Raw genomic sequence first — 17,373 nt, 5'->3', positions numbered from 1 at the left:
AATGTTTGAGAGAGCTTGAAGTGCTCTTCATTAATAACTTTCCTGTTGGGTTAACTTCCTCACCACACTGAGAACTTATTTAACTTCACTTCAACTGGTATTACACAACCCTCTGCCCCTTCTTCACTCTGTATTTCTCCTCAGCTTACTATCTCCTCCTGATTTTCCTGAGATGCATATCATACAATTACAGAGCAAACATGCATTTGGCAGGCCCTTGACTCACAGGTCAAGATGAAGAAAAACAAATGAGAGTGCATCTCCTCAGAGGAAAAAGTATGTTTGAGTACTTTCTGAATGGACACTTAGTGATTTTTTTATTACTCTTTTTTAAACACTCAACATTTCAAATATTTTATCACATTGAAACCAGCAAGACTTCCACATACAGAGAGTTAAAACTGAAATACAAGTTAGTTATCGCAAAATAAAAAAATATATATCTGAAAGCAAACCAGATTGTCACGCATAACTCCCTGGCAGTGCTCAGAAACTGAGTTTCTCTGAACCCTCATCCTGCTGGGATGCTGGCTGGGCTGCAGGGCTCCACATTCCCCAGGATGCAGGCTTCAGCTCACTGGACTGGCTCCAAACAAGGTTCCTTCCATAACCATCTGCCACTCATGTCTTTTAGTTGCTTGTGACACCTTTCATTTGAACAGGATGTGTCCCAGCCTTAGAGAAGATAGCTGTGCTTGAGGCTAGCAAAAAAAGGAGCAATTACTGTGGAGGCTGTCCCATGTTACACTTCATCAGAAGACTCCAGCATGATCCCTATTATTTATTGTTTGCATTGCCCTCGCACCTAGCAACTTCCACCATGTAGCAGTGTGGTTTGTTGGTAAGCACTGCACACACATACACACAAACAAACGAACAAACCCCCCCAAAAACAAACAAACGAAACCCCAAACAGAGGCAACCTGATAGTAAAGCTGTTTAAAAGTTCAGCTCAGCTCAAAACAGATTACAGAACTTCTAATATCAGCACAGGCCCAAGAAGGTAAAGACTTGTTGCCTTTCAAAAGGTGCCTACATTCAACCAACTATTCAAAATATACAGTCAGGTATTCATAGCTATGTGCACTGTACCTCCTGCAGAGCTCATGTTCCCTGAACTCCCAACAAGTCCCCTGGCCAACTTGACCAGGTATGCAGATGCATTGGTATTACATACTGGGTTAGGGAGAGATTCTCCAATCTAGAAACAGAGCACATATTAAGCATTAAAGTTTCCTCTTCAGAGTTTATTTCAACACCGGACCTTACAAGCAATTCAAAAAGCATTTGGTTGTCAAGCTGTTGATAATACAGAATTGCTGTACCGGTCATTTTATGGTAATTGCATAGCAGAGATCCGGTGTCTTTATTAAAAAGCCACTCCCATTCCATGAGTAACAGGAACTGCTTGCTCCAGACTAAACTGCAAATCCATTCTCTGGCTAGAACTGTGAATGCTTGGAAAGATTTTCCTTGAATGATAAACATTAGCTATTTAGTGAGAAAAATAAAAGCTAACAAATACAAGGAAACAGTAAAGAAAAATCCAGGTGAGAAGTGAAAACATACACACCTCCTATCCATCTAAGCAAAGGCAGCAGTGTAGTAACACTGACAGGGTACTCTGAACTAACAGACTTGAACCGGTGACCACTTGAAAACTGACTGATTGCAGCTCCTGCTTCTGTTTAATCACATACAAGTAGCCAGCCAGCAAGAGCTTGGCTAGGCATTACTCCAGCAGGAGCATTCCTCTCCATAAGCTAACTATAGAGACATCAATAGCTCAGCATTTCATAAGCCAAAGCAGTTTCAACTATGAAATTCCTCATGCTGGAGGAAAAAGAAAAAAAAAAAAAGAAAAAAACAAAACCAACACTAGAATCCTGGCAACAAGGAAAAGCAGTTTCCTTCCACTTCAAGTGTGGACACACTTTAACACAGAAAGTAAACAATTGCTCTAGCTTCTCATTGCTGCTTTTCCTAATCTGATACACAACTGCTCTCCTAAAAGTCTAAAGAAGTTCAAGTACAAACATACACAAAAAAAAAAAATAAAAAGAGAGAAACAAAAACATTGAAGAAGAAAGAATTTCAAATGGAGACAGATACACATGCAAAAAAAACAAAAAAATAGAGAAATTGTGTTTATATGGTACTTCACCTACCAGACATCAGAACAGCACATGAACAGCCAGACACATTTGTAGGAGAGGTAATGCATCTATTCTTTACATGTAATGTGTGGCACCAAAATAAAGATGTCCTCTTTTATAAATAAAGATCACCTCTTTTAGGTGCCAACAGGACTGTTTTACACATGATTTTTCTTCCCCTTCCCCAGTTTGTCTACACGTCTTTGGCAAGAGACAGTTGCAAACAAATTACCCATCAAAACAAGGAGTTTCCTTGACCATCTCAACAAAAGGATGAAGCATTAAATGCAAACAGCCCCAGTCACACTCCTAGAATTGGTTATTTCTGGTCAGGTCTCATTTTAAGACTTTCAAAGCTGCTACAGACAGCAAGTGAATGCAGGTCTCATTCCAAGTCAGTTAGGGACATTCCAACATATCTTCCCTAGCCATGCGTGAAAACCACAGTCCCACAGATGGGACACATCTGCTACTTAGGAGGTACAGCTGAGATCAGAGAAGGTGCTTCCAATGCAGCTATTCCTAACTACCTGCTGTCAATCTGCTCCCTGGCAGCTGCCATAAAGTACACATTTTTTCCATATCAGCTTCTTGCATTAAAGTTGCAGTTCCACAGTAATTCTCAAATTAAAATCCAAGGAGTTTTCTTACTTCTATTTTGTTTAAAAGTAGCACAGATGCATTTTTAATTGCATTTAAAACGCTTGCTTGGCATTTCAAAAACCTGCACATCTACCAGTTTATACTGATGCAGTTGTAGACCCACATGTAATTTGATTTCTGCTCAAATCCAGCAAGCTGACTTCAAAAACAAAATCTCACAGGCAAAGCCATCTACAAATGCTGATGCAACTGTTCAAAGTGATTTTACCTCTAGCCCAGTTCCCTAAAGGTGGCAAAAACTTTGGCTTTAAGTGTGTGGCATGAATATAGAACCACCCAGTGAACATTAACTCTGACATTTCTATTTTTAGTATAAATGCATAGGCACTACTGCAAAGTTTAAAAATGCAACCTAAAAGGATCGGTAACACAGAACTTAGTTTCAACAGCAATGCAAAGTAATTACAATCCATAGTTTGAAAAAACTGTCTAAAATTCAACATCTTAACACCGCCCTAAGCAACTCCAGTCAATCTGTTCTTAACACTCCATTTTGCATTTCTTTACCTGTTGGACTCAATTGTTCAACCCGAGTTCTTCCTGAAAATGAAGTATTTCTGTCGAATTTAATTTTACATTCAACAGAATGCTGCTCACTAGAAACATCTTTCTAACACAGTGTCAGAGTTGATAATACCAGATGACGTTAAACAATCGGCAGCTCTCCACTGCCCAGCAATTAAAATTGATAAGAAGCCTCTGTTCTTCAAGATTTCTTTTCAAGTCCAACAGCAAGCTCTGGAATTGCCAGCCACGGAAGGTTTTTATGACTTTGCTTTTTATGAATGCACAGCCTAACAGGCGATAAGCGCTTTTGTGCACTTGGCTGGTGTTTGCCCATGATCAAGACTGTTGACTGGGGGTTTATTGGTGTGAAAGATGCCAACAACACCCCAAGGACAGGCTGGGACATTCCAGCACTTGTCAGAGAGGTGCCAATTTCCCCCTAAATCAAACACCACTGTGATTTCACAGAGCCACAGCAATGCTGATAAGCGCGGGTGCCAGGGGAGAGAGCAGTGAGATTGTGTTATTCACCACAGCTAGAACAAACAGCCTACAACTTCCATTGAACTTGTGAGTCAGGGGGGAAGAAGGTTGAAACCTTATGTATGATACAGTTGTTGGCCAGTACCTGATGCCACTGTACTAACACATATCCAGGGGTAGCAAAAGCAAAGTGCCCCAAGGTACTAGGGCAGTATTAGGGCAGGGTGGACTCAGAAGTACAGACTGACTACCTAGTTGTACTGCCACTTTACCCCAGAGGCCATGAATATTCCCACGGTGCCGGGAAAGACACAGTACAGTCTTGTCTTTACAGTGACGTAAAGACATAGAAAGTGTGGAGATCCCTGGTCTAGAAGATTATGTTATAGTACATAGCAGTGGTATCTACCCAGTTAGGTGCAGTCACAGCCTCTGTCAGGCTCAGTGCCAGCTTTGGTCCCAACTAGAATTGTTAGTGTCTACCTATGCTAATAAGCCCTTTGTTAGCATAGGCACAACTCTAAACTGTTGTGGCTGTCAAGCTTTTGGGCCAGAACCAACTCACACTCCATCAGTTGGCGCAAGTGCAGGGTTTGCATATATGTTCTCTCTACCTTCATGCTTATCCAAGCTGATCTAAGAGGTACTGCTTAATTATAATCCACATTTCAGTCTAGGAGAGCAGTGGAGACACATCTTTTAAAACCACCTAGTTGACTAGTATCAAATGTAGTAGAGACAGGAAGCAGAGAGAGTTACAGCTGGTAAATCTCATTGTTTCATTCAGGTCCATGGGTGCTGATAGAGCTAATCTCTTCTTCTCCTCTTCTGTATAAAAAGTGGTATAAAGCAGCCAGTAAAGCTGACCCAGAGGAGTTGTGAGGAAGAAGTAAATTTACAGGCAGTCCTTATTCCTTAGTGTCTAAGCTCTTCTTCTCCATTTCATTCCATGAATTCAAACTTATTTCAGTTCATTACTATAAAGCAGTCACGTCTACACTGGGGAACTAAAGCATACATGGTCTGGCTTTCCCATGACTATTTATCTTCCCTGATTGCAACAACACTGTCCCTACAATGATCCTGCAAAAACACTTCATTCTTCCCTACATTTATCATTAGATAAATGCAAGAACCAGGAAAAGTGAAGAAACTACTTTCACTACCATGCTGTATCCTAACTATATAAGAAAAGCACTTATTCAAAGCAGAGCTCAATTACTAAATACATTTTAAAAGACATGCCCTATAATGCTAGTTTTATTTTATAAGGTAAGTGCTAATCTCAGAGGTGCAGTCAAATTTTATTCTGGTTAATCATTTGCTGCCTATGGGACACTTAACTACAATTGATTTAATTTCTGCTTTCAGTTCCAGTCCTAAAGTCACACAATTTTCCCATGGTTGGCTGTGGTATTTCACAGCCACTGATGACTAAAATTCAGCAGAATACAAAGTCTCTTTTACACGCCACACGGCTTGAGACATATTATTTCAATAATGACAAACAGAGATAATAAAATTCCTGAAACGATCTCTGTTTCTTTGAAGAGAAAGGTATGCGATATAAAACTTTCCTCAGAAGAAGGAGACCTCACCTCAGCAGAGGCTAATGGCTAATATCAAAACCTGCTTGAATGTTATCTCCACTCTTTTATGTAAGAGGTATAAGCTAGTGTCCCTTTACTCTTACAGATACGATCCACTGAAAACTTCTAGAGATTATGCTCTTCTCGTAGCATATCACATTTTTGCACAGACTGTTCAATTCCTTAGTCTCACTTTACAGTGAGCTTTGATGGAAGTATAATGTCTTCTGTTAAAGTCACACAACAAAAGACTGCCACAGCAGTGATCAGGAGGCAACCTCAGTGTTTGACAATCAACGTGCAACAAGCAATTCACACGCCCAAGAAGGGTGAGCATTAACACAAGTACACCTACAGCCTCGCATTTGGCTGCAAAACCTGCAAAATCTGAAAGCTTTGTTCTCTCCCTCATTCTGGTAGCATTTTTTTCATTTCTACAGTTCAAATGCAGTTGTCTAAATAAGAGCATTATATTAAATAAAAGCTACAAAGAGCTATCTTGAATAAACAGAACTACGAAGGCACACAACTGACATGACTGTGTAACATTTAGATGTCTGTGCCTCTCATACTTTACATACTGTTGAAACAGGATGCCCAGACAGCTTAGCACTAGGGTGCTGGATGACCTGTTGACATAGAAAACATCAAGTGAGCAGGTTTATTTTGTGTGAAGTGCTAAGATAATCCACTATCAAAACTTTTTGGGTCACGAGTAGGATAACAGCATACAATTACATGAAGTTTACTCACACCACAATAAAGCAATACACATTTAGTTACTTACTCATTGTCAGGTTTGACCACACTTTAGTGTCTTCTAAGAAAAAGAGTGAAAAACAAATAATAGCCTCAACTACATCTACTTAGGATGAATATTAGGGAAAAAATATGAAGTTTGAAAAGGTCAAATAAAGCCTTTGTTGTGCAGAATACAACAGTCACTGATTCTTAACAGGATCAGCACAGGGTGTTCTCTACTTCTTGAGGCCACAGGATGGAAGATCTTTCCTCTTGTCGCTTCTCCTATCTCCACTGCCCTGGGCAGATAATTGGGCACAGACATTTGAAGGGTGTAAGAATGAGATTAACAGTAGCAGCTATTTCCTGCATTCATTCTCCTTTGCTCTACTTGTCAACATCTGTACAAGAGATGAGGAACCTTTACTTCAACTCTTAGTTTGACTATGGTGCCCTCAAGGGTTATTGTGAAAAAGAAGACTCCAGCCAATTCCAGCCCATTTTCAATTGACATGGTTTTGCTGGGAAGGGAATAGCTGCTGCAGGAACAAACATATTCTCTGAAGGCAATTCCTTTCTTCGCAGAAGGAAAACACATTCATTACAAAGACTGCAACCTTTGTCATATTAGGGATGAGCAAGGTTTCTGTAATCTTTGCCACCAATACCATGCCTCTGGTATTAAACCTAGTGTCTTTGGAGAGGATCCAAGGAAGTAATCTGATGGGTGATTTACATTCTGTTCTCAAACTATGAGATCCAATTTTCTTTACTATCCAACCCATGTAGAAGTATGTAATCTTAACACTGCAACGAAAAAATATTGTTAAAAATGGAAAAAAGTTAAATGTATCTCCAAGATTTCAGGGATTCATTGTAGGTTTTCAAAGGAAACCAACAACCTCTGAGGACTGGATTTATATACATCCAAGCCTGCCAGTCTCCTTGTGTCAGTTCCAGCCTGCTGTCTGTCAGTGAGCAACCTACTGCGAGTGTGACCACACTCTGGTTTAAACAGAAGAGACAAGCCTGTGTTCTTGCCCAGTCTAAAACACATGCAAGTTGGAAGGGACAGAGGGAAGACCACTAATTTTCAGAAATCTACAACAAAACTGCTGTCAAGATGGTAAAAAACCTATGTGATTTATTTATTACAGCCAAGAGAAAAGTCACTTGGACAAAGTAAAAGTTCACAGAATTAGCGTTCTAAGATGCTTAGTCTTTCAGAAAAAAATAACTTATTTTAAATAAAATAATTGTAACTGAGTTCTACATATCCTGTGAACAATGTCTCTGGCAAATAATTTTAATTGCTCTATTTTTGCAGACGAGTATAGAAGTTTTTATCTTTTCTAACTGGTCTTTACCTTTTATCTTTACTAGTTGCTCCCACTGGAAAGCAAATAGCTGTTCACATAGTGAAGTTAATGATAATTTCTTGCGTAATCAAAACAGATATTACTTCAACAAATGTATTATACTTCCCTATTGCAAAAGAAAATGTATGCTCTATGTTTTTAAGGATGTGTTAGAGTAAAACTAGTAGATGATGAACAAGAGCTCAAACTTGTTAGGACAAACAGAGATCTACTATTTCAAGATCTTAGTTCAGTAAGAACACTTCACATTTGAAGTAAGCATTAGTCAAGTTCTGTAACAATGCATTAAGTTTTTAAATAACCCCAGCAGAATGCAAAGGAAGAAGGATTTTATAGTTAGGAGTAAAAAAATTCAGTTTTCTACTACAAATATGACAAAACTGTGTTGTCAAATGACATCTCATAAGTCCACTGGCATTAGCAAAACACGAGTGAGATTTATGTTCCTACCGAAAACTTTAATATGAAATTCAAAGATCAAGATCAATATTTGCAGAAGCAGAAGAAACTTTAAAGGATGCAGAAGCCTTGTCCTAGGTTTATTTTGGCTTTAACATTTTTCATAAAATATTAAAACATCACATTGATTCTGAAGAACATGTGGAAAAAATAAAAATACCTACTCTGGGCACATTGCTAGGAATATCTAAAGGCTACCTAATGACTTGCAGTATAATTTCCTATTTCTGGCAGTTTAAAGCTTTCAAAAAGATAAAATTTCAAGGCTGCAGATTTAGTGCTTGATGTATTCCTTGAAAAAAGTCCCCATGTAGATTCAGTCATTTTGAGAAAATGTGTGTTCATTATCTTACACAACTGGCAGTTCTGACATTAAAGCAGTTCAGAGATAAAACCTGGCTTTTGTCATAGTGTTTGTACTAAGCTTTAATAAATCATTGGCTTATCCCGTGTCTGTCCATTTTCTATTGTAAATTTTCCAGGTTCTACATTTTCTGAGGTAAAGCATGGCTGTTAAGGAAGGAAACTACCATTTATGAAATGTGGGACAGTACTTTCGGGTTTTGTGTGGGTTTTGTTGTTGTTTTGGGGATTTTGGTGCTGTTTTTTTTTTTTTTTTTTCAAAGTACTTACACTATACTTATTTACCCAGGCCCTGGTTTCCACTGTGTGCAATTTCTTACAGCTCCTTGAACACAGAAAATAGCTGCTTTTTTTACTATTCTGTACCACAAAGTAGGAAAAAGAAGAAGTAAAGCCACGTATCTGCAAAAAAGCTCACACCAAGCACCTCTCTAGTCCTCCAGATATGCACAATCTGTAAACCAGAGAAAACTCTTGATTTAGAGAAGCTTTCGAATTTCCTAATAAAAAAAAACAAACAACAAAACTAAAATCACAGTCTAAAAACACATAGTAAAATTAAATTTGACTACTAAAGCATTGAATACTCCCTCTGTTATAATATATATATATATACACACACACACACACTCACTCACATATATATCTTTCTGGTAGGAGGCAAGATACAGTAACTACTGCCAGAGCAGAGGCTCGCAAATACATGTGCTGTTCCATCACCACCACTGGTGGTTCTCACAGGCCATTATGCCAGATGAAGCATGACTGTATGAGGAGAGCTAGTCCCTTACCTAAAACCTCACCAATCTGTGCATTCTTCTTCTGTAACTCAGCCTACCCCTCAGGTTTATTTACATCTGGCAACTTTCCAAGACATTTGAAACGTGTTGGACCTCTTGGTGGCAGGCAGAAAACACCTTGCCCCCAACAAGACACTATTTTCCATCTGGAACTGAATGAGCAAATGTTCACAGCTTTTGTGTTCGGCCACTAATGCACATTAAACAATCTATTAACACACAAAATTAATGAGGTACTGCCAAGTTTAAAGTCAGCTAAGCACTGTGCCTGTGCATAGTTCCCTACAGCATATGTTGGCACCGTTGTTTGTAACACATCCAGCACTCAGGCATTTGGAGCTCAGCCTAATTAGTTCACTGCAATTGAATCTCAACTCTATCCTTGATTCAGCTGCAATGAAAGTTTTGAAAGAGGCCTATCTACACAGCCTTGCACAGTTTTTCCCTGGCACTTGAAGAGCCAGGGCGAGGAAGTGTGCCAGAACTGCCCAACCAACCATTTGACAGATATACAGAGATGTGAATACTGCACTTACTGGTTTTTTTAAGATCATTCATGTGCAACTTTTAAAGGTAGAATAATTCTTTTCCTGGAGGAAAGCAAATACCAGAGAAGGATGTGAAATGTCATACTGGAAGGATGATAGGAAAACAGAGAAGGCCTATCCCCAGGAAAGCCTGCCCAAATTAAGAAAATTCATAACTTTTATGTGTGCATTTCACAGAGTTGTTTTCCACTGCACACAATCTGTCTTCACTGAGCATTAGCGTTCACCAGTTTACAGCCTTCTGCTTCCATTAGTTATTAGAAAATCTGAATATCAGTACAATTACAAAGTCTCTTTTCCCTCCACAGAACTTCCTTTACTCAACATTTTTTTCAAGTAGCCACGCTAATCAGAACAGAAACAGAATTTTCTCAATTACTGCTAGAGGTACTGTGTGCCATCAAAAGGCATTTTAGTTGGAAGATATCTAGCTTTTCACCTTCCTTCCTCTTCAATGATCAAAATACAGTGCCATGGTAATTTTCATGCAGCAATCACTGAATGCAACAAATGATGTAAAGATGGTGGTTTAATTAAAGTGGTTTCCAGGGCACTAACTACTCCTGATGACCTTGAGAGGATACGGTTTCTGATACTGCTTTTATTTCTGATGACAGTCAATTATTAAGTAAAAATGAAAAAACATATCCAAGTTTAGTCAACTATGCAGTTATTCGTATCTGCATTTTTTAACATGAGCACTTCCACTGTCCCACTGGGAGAGAGAAATGGGGACCCTTTCTGACCTGTAACTGCATTGCCACTCCTGAGGTCTTCATTTCATGGACTTGGATTGGTCTTAGTTACAAGACAGCCAGACAGTCCACAACAAAAATGACACTTCTGATGAGTTACAGACTGGGAAACATGGCAAGAGAGAAAAGCTGTGTACTGGTCAACCCAAACTATCTCAATCACACAAGTCTCAAAGAAGAATCTTTGTGCAATATTGTAGCTGAGAGGTTGCACTGCAGCATGCAGCAGGAAAGGAGGGAGCAGCAAAACCCTTAAGTCACTTCTCGACCTCACCTGCATCCAGAATCTGCCAAGACTCCAAGCTTCACTATCTGGCTGATCAGCAAACTAGACTGACCCTGCAACAGCAACTCCTAAACATGAGCACACTGTCTTATGTGTACAACCAGCTATGATAATGGGGCAGGCAAATGGTCTTCTCTCCTCTGAAATACATAAAGTCACCTTTCCAATCCCTTTTCATCTCAGATAAAACTGTTACCAAGCACATTGACAGATACATAGTTGTTAGGTTGCAAAGATGTTCACTCAGCTGCAAATCAAAACGCTAGACTCTGGAGTAGGGATGAGGAAGGGAAGGGGGAAAAGCTACAAGTATCACCTTGTTTCCACTTCATTTTTCCCAACTGTAGTCTTTGAGCATGTGTGCGACCTCAAAGATTTGTTTTAAGCCACTGCACAGCTGTAACCCACCATGCTTTTGAAACCGTGAAGTGACAAAGTGGCAGATTCCCATTATTACAATTATATAGCATGAAGAGGTGGGAGTATAAATAAATTTTAGTATAAATACTAAAATATAGTATTGCAAGCAACAGGAGCTCATAGACAAAAGACAGAGAAATAAAGCAAACATTGTTCACATCAGCCTCTGCCTGACAAGAATCATAATTTCTCTCTCAAATATGACAAAGTGAGGGGGCCAATTTGACCTCAGCTAAACTACCTCAGTCTTGATGAGACAAAAAAAAAGCTAAACCTGGGTCTTCTTGCTATTGACAGCAGCAAAAAAAAACACGACTAAGGTATTTTTCTTTCCTTCCACTTAGAAAAGCCATGCTTACTTTGGACAATTTATATCTCCTTTTTAAAACAGAAGGAATAATCTGAAGTCTGATTTCAAGCCACAAAAATTTCTAAACATACAAATATTCATGCCAAAAACATAATACTTTTGTTTGCAGGTTTCTTTAGTCTGAAAGAAAAATTGTGTGTGAGCAAGTGCACACACTAATTATTTTAGGGATTTTTTTACCTCCTCAACAGTTTATACAGGTATGAACCAGTAGGTTTGGAATTATGTTTGCAGTACATCTGGAAACATGGCAAACCTGGGATTTTAAGTTGGAGTTATGCTTCTTCCTCACAGTACTGTGTGTAAACAGCATTTTGTAAACACTGCATTACCTTTAATAACTGATTACTCCAAGTCCCGATTCAAGCAACTGGTATATTCTATCTACCCTCACTTCCTATCTTTACATGCATACACACGCAGCCACGCTTCTGAGAGCTTGTCTGTTTCTAGAGACCAGTTTTCCAAATCCCAACAACTGGCCAGTCCAAGCTTATGTAAACAACTTGAGATTCGAACAAACTCAATGATAATCATTGTTGATTAAATCAAACTTATACAAAGGCAAAGTAAATTGAACCAGGTACACGAATGCAGAGATAAGACAGAAGCTGATTATCTTGCATGGCAACAAAGGAGAGCTGCTACACTGGAACAGACTAATGGCCCATCAGTTCCCAAATTGTTCCCTCTGGTTACAGCCAACACTTCAAAGAACACGGGGAGCCAACATTGCCAGAAGTCATTATTTGTCATAGTGAGAACAAGAGAAATCAATTAATAAGTTCAGTTTCTTTAGGCACATTTTAAGATGTTTATTTTAAACTCAAGAGGGTGAGAAGAAGCTCTTCCCTCGAGCACTTAATTATAAAATAATTCTTTTAAACATCTGACATCTTCACTTATTCTTTACAATCATTTCCAACACTCGGACAGAGTCCAAGAATTTCAGCAGGCCACTATGAGGACAGAATTTCAGTTTCTTTTGTCCCTCCACCTCTCTTCACAGAGCCTGAAAACTTGATTCGTTAAGGCCACAAACCATTTTACCTCTCAAAGCTGCTATCTCAAGGTGCACTACTATGATAAGTATGATAAGATGCCCTAGCTTGGAAGGTCATTGAGAACAGTGGCTCTCAGTCATTCCCTCACCTCTGAAAGCCAAGGCGGATTCTGTGGCTCTGGCAGGACATTACCATACATGCAGCCACAACACAGGGCAAGCTCTTGCTTGCAAAGCCCAAGTTTCCAAGCAACCACCAACTGTGTTTGCAGAAGTCATGCATGTAAATCTTTAGCCATGGAGCACAATTTACTTGCACTGGTAAAATTAAGTGTACATATACTACATACTCCATCTATTTGAATGAAATTTATTACAAAAATCAAACCAAGTCACGTAACTGAAATAAAAGTTTCTATCATCTCTGCTAGTATTTTTAAGCAGGTTTTTGGAGTGGTAAATTAATAGCCAATTATCCATTCCTTCTCCCCATAAAGACTATTACCCCAGCCTCCAACAATCTAATATAAATGAGGCACAGTAATTGATTTCCTATTCTGTTCATGTGAGATTTTCTGTTCTATGGTCTGATCAAATAAGAAAAACTCTTAGAAAACACTTTTCTAAATTGATTTAATCAGAGATTGATGTCAAATTACCCTTGAAGATTAAAAACATCAACAAGAGAGAGAAAATAGGTTGCATACTGGAAAATAGGTTTTTCAGAAAGCTTTTGAAAGAAATAACAAATCAAAAGTAAACAGGTAATTGGCCTGATTTGTTGCTGTACAAGATAACCAGATTCCATCCTTTAAGTCAAGGGAACACGAAAGGTTTTGTTGCTCACCAGAACATACAGCAATCAAAACAATATGAAACAAACATCCCAACACAGAATCTGTGGATTAAAGTTTGGTGTTCAACTTCCCTTTTCCAAACAATATAATATAAACCCGAGAAAAATCAATTCTGAATATCAGTTCTTAGCTATTAGTACTCTACATACCACTTGACTAAGATTCCTGAGCAGGAAAAGGGTGTGACAGGCAATCAGTAGATGTAGCTCTTATCGCTTGATAAATAGTGTTTTAACAACCAGCCAGAGATAGAGGTCCAGAACAAGTTACATGGACTGTTGTAGGAGTTGTTTCTAACTGTAGTATTTTGAGCATATATTTAAGAACACAGACACGCACTCTGCACCACGCAGAAGAAAGGAAATGAAGAAGCCCCCAGTGCTCATTGCTCCCATCATTGGCTAGATCAGGACCCTCTACTCAGCTTAGGTCTTTAAGCTCTGATTTAACATCAGTTCTTTCCTTCCCCTGGAAACATTTAAGACAGCGACCAAGATATCTCAGGCAGCTGAGAGCCCCAAGAATAAAGCAGGAGGCAGACAGAGTCAAAAAGACAGCAGGCAAACGACTTCAGTTTCTTAAATTCCTTTGGGCAGGAAAGACAAACACCAGGGTCCTTGCATGCCACGAGGTAAAACCCAGCTTAGCATTCTGTGAATGACTGTTTGTATGTTGACAGTAGAATAATCAAGTACTTCCTCCAGTGTGAAAGAAGCACATGCATGACAGTGTGTGTGTCTTATAACTCCAAGTCCTTTCCAGCTCCCTTGTAGCCAACTGTTAGCACAAAGCAGGTCCCATGCTTTCTCCAGAGTAGATGATGAGACACAACAGCTTCTCCAAATCAGAAAAACCTGCCTCATCAGTTGTAACAAACTTCTGTTCTGTAGCCACTCTTCATCTGCCAATACTCAGCACCTGGCTGGTATGTCCTGTACTCAAAAGAGAGCATTACTTGGGATAGAAGGAGCTCCTTTGGGAGCTCAGAAAGAGAGATGGAGAAGTATGGACCAAAGATCAGTAACTTAAAACATTATTTAATGGGCACAAAAAGTATAAGCTTATGTACCACAAAAACAAACAGAAGTTGGGATGGCTGGGAACAGTACAGCCTCAATTCCCTCTGCTGGTGGGAATCAGAGTGAGGCTGCCTAAATGGTATTTGCACATGGCCTTGCAAGAAACATCCAAGGGTGTTAGTACTCTCTTCTGTCTCTTCAGTGCCCTAAGGAACTTGAACAATGCTTAGTAAGCGGCTTGAGAATATTTACTGCCACTATCATTCGTCACTGCATCAGAAGAGTTCTTCTGGAAAGAGGGGAAACACTGGGGCTAATGATTACACCATGGATAAGTGTGTTTTGGGGGGAGAGACGGATTTATACATATTACAGTCTCTTAAAGTAGAATTACAAAATCTTAATTCTTACATAGATAGGATTAACCCATACTGCTAATACTTGGGGGGGAGGAAGTTAAAATTCAAACTAGAACCTTAGGCAGACAAAGGGAACAACCATTTTTGGTTTGATTTTTGTTTTACAGATGTTTTCTAGGCTCACAGTTTAGATTTAGAGAAGATTATTTACAATATTGAACACAGTTTACTGTCCCTTCTATACATAATTTGAGACACCTGAAAGGTCAGAAACCATAAAAGATGGCTGCCTAAAACTCCATTTTAGGAAAGAAAGGAAAAAAAGAAAGGAATTCTGATTCCTGAAAGTGTTTTACATTGTTCAACCACAACTATTAGGCACTTCATATTTATGGCCATTAGTCATTTTGTCATCTAATGGCATTATCATAATGCCAAAGAGAATGGAGCCCACAATTATCTCAGCAGTTGCACACAGTCATCTCCTGATTACATACATTCAGATGACACCTGTTTTCCCTCCACTAAAATAAAAGTTGATACTACTTAACCTGATGATCTAAAGACTCCAGAATACTCAAATGTGGCATAGAAGCACACAATCCTGAATTGACCTTAAATAATAGTTACTTAGAAATAGAATTTAAAATCAGAATAAAATAACTAGATCATAAAAACTGACTTTAATGTCTTTTGACCATAAAATGTCTTTACCTCTAGGTGTTGTAATAAGTACATATATATACGTGTATATATATATATGTAATAGATATCCATAGACATATATATTTGTGCATGCATACAATAAACAGACACATTTCTACCTGACCTTATTACCTATATTCAACATACCACCAATTGCCCAAGGGTCACGCAAGCCTTCAGCAACACCTCGATTAAAAAGCATGGATTTCTCACGGAAGCACTTGCCAAGATGCTTGTGCACCACAGACCTACGATGCGCTGGCTCGGGTTGGACATTGCACTCCACAGACAATATTAGAGCCAAAACGTTTTTAAACCTGCCTGCAGTTAAACAACACCCTCCAAACATCACCTCCTTCCTGTCTAAAAATAACAGTGATGGCATTCGTACCCGATAGCACAAGAAGTTAGAGCAAGGGGCAATAAAAGAGGCAAGGAAAACGAGCATCACCTGCCCCTCATTTTCCTCTGACAGGGCTGCAGCACTGATAACACACCTGTTCGGTTAGAAACTGGTGCTGTGCAGTGAGCATTGGCATCATATAGATGTCACTGTACCGAAAATTAGTAAAGAATGGATGACACTATTACCTACTTCGTTTCCACATCCATTGTGAACAATTTATTTCAACTCCCAGGGTAACCTGAACAAAATTGCCTGGAGCCAGCTCCTGCCTTACCTGAGAAGTACACCTAACTCCTGAACGGCAATACCGCATTTCTAATTAAAAAAAAAAAAAAAAAGAAAAGGAGAAACTTTCCCCCGGAGCGTGACTTTTGTTTTACTTCACAGCTGTTTAAAACAAAAAAAAAAAAAAAAAGAAAAGGAGAAACTTTCCCCCGGAGCGTGACTTTTGTTTTACTTCACAGCTGTTTAAAACAAACAAACAAACAAACAAAAAACCCCACCCAGCCCAAAAGACTGTATCTGTAGGATGTTCAAGCCAGGAGCACCGAGCTGGTCTGGAAGCCTCCGCAGGGAGGACGAACCCCGTGGGGGGGAGGTAGGGAGGGGACACGACGGCCCCTCGGATGCAGGTGAGGGGCGGCCCCGGAGCCCCCCACACGGCCGGCCGCGCCGGGACGGCGCCCCCGCTGCAGGGGACCGGTCCAGCGGCTGTAACGGGAGCGCGGCGCGGAGCAGGTGCCCGGCGGCAGCGGGGCGGTACTCACACGGTGAAGTGGTACACGAAGCACTTCCAGCCCGTGGGCCGCTCCAAGAAGTTGTAGACCCTGCCCTGGACGCTGCTACGGCTCAGCAGGGGCTTGCGGAGGCTGTAAATGGAGACGCGGGGGTCCAGGCTGACGGGGGGCCGCGGGCAGTCGGCGCTCACCATCACCACCTCGCTCCGCAGCCGCGGCGCCCGCTCCCGCACCGGCTCCGCGCCGCAGCCCGGCGGAGCCTGCCCGCCCTGCGGGGCGGACAGCGGGGCGTAGTGGGCGTTTGGGGTGCTCTCGGCCAGCTCCAGCGCCGACGGCTTCTTGCCGGGCGTCATGCTGCCTCTCCTGGGCAGCGACAGCCGGCCCAGGCTGCGGCTCTTCGGCTCGCCCGGCGGGGAGCTGGAGGACATGGCTGGGGCGGCCGGGGGAGCTCTGGCGGCGCGGCGGTGTCGGGGCTGCGCTGCGCTGCCCCGGGAGCTGCGGCCGGCGCCGAGCGCCCTGTCCCGCCGCCGCCGCTGGCCCGGCCCCCGCGGGGCGGCTCCCAACGGGAAAGGTGCGGGCAAGGGCGGGGGCGGGCCCGTCCCCGCCGCAGTCCCGGTGCTGCCCGGCGGGAGGCGCTGCCGGCGGCACCCCAGCCTTGCCCCGAGGGCACGGGCTGGGAGGGCAGCCCTTGGTGGTGTCCGGACCGCCCTCCGTGTCACGCTCAAAACAAATCACACGCTCTGTAGCGTCACTCTGACCTCCACCTGT

The 17,373-nt window shown here is 41.1% G+C and overlaps 1 protein-coding gene across 1 annotated transcript in view; it reads right to left on the bottom strand.

The window, feature by feature from the left end:
* The window catches only part of KCNQ1 (potassium voltage-gated channel subfamily Q member 1), a 342,106-nt gene extending 325,073 nt beyond the window's left edge, over positions 1 to 17,033 (bottom strand). The window contains exon 1 of the mRNA XM_017813948.1: positions 16,636 to 17,033. Within this exon, the coding sequence (XP_017669437.1) occupies positions 16,636 to 17,033 (398 nt within the window). The remainder of the gene's footprint in view (positions 1 to 16,635) is intronic.
* Between the last annotated feature and the right edge of the window lie 340 nt (positions 17,034 to 17,373).

Source organism: Lepidothrix coronata, unplaced genomic scaffold (genome assembly GCF_001604755.1).
Source record: "Lepidothrix coronata isolate B3197 unplaced genomic scaffold, Lepidothrix_coronata-1.0 Scaffold1, whole genome shotgun sequence".
NCBI classification, from domain to species: Eukaryota; Metazoa; Chordata; class Aves; order Passeriformes; family Pipridae; genus Lepidothrix; species Lepidothrix coronata.
This window is presented reverse-complemented; position numbering and strand designations above follow the sequence as displayed.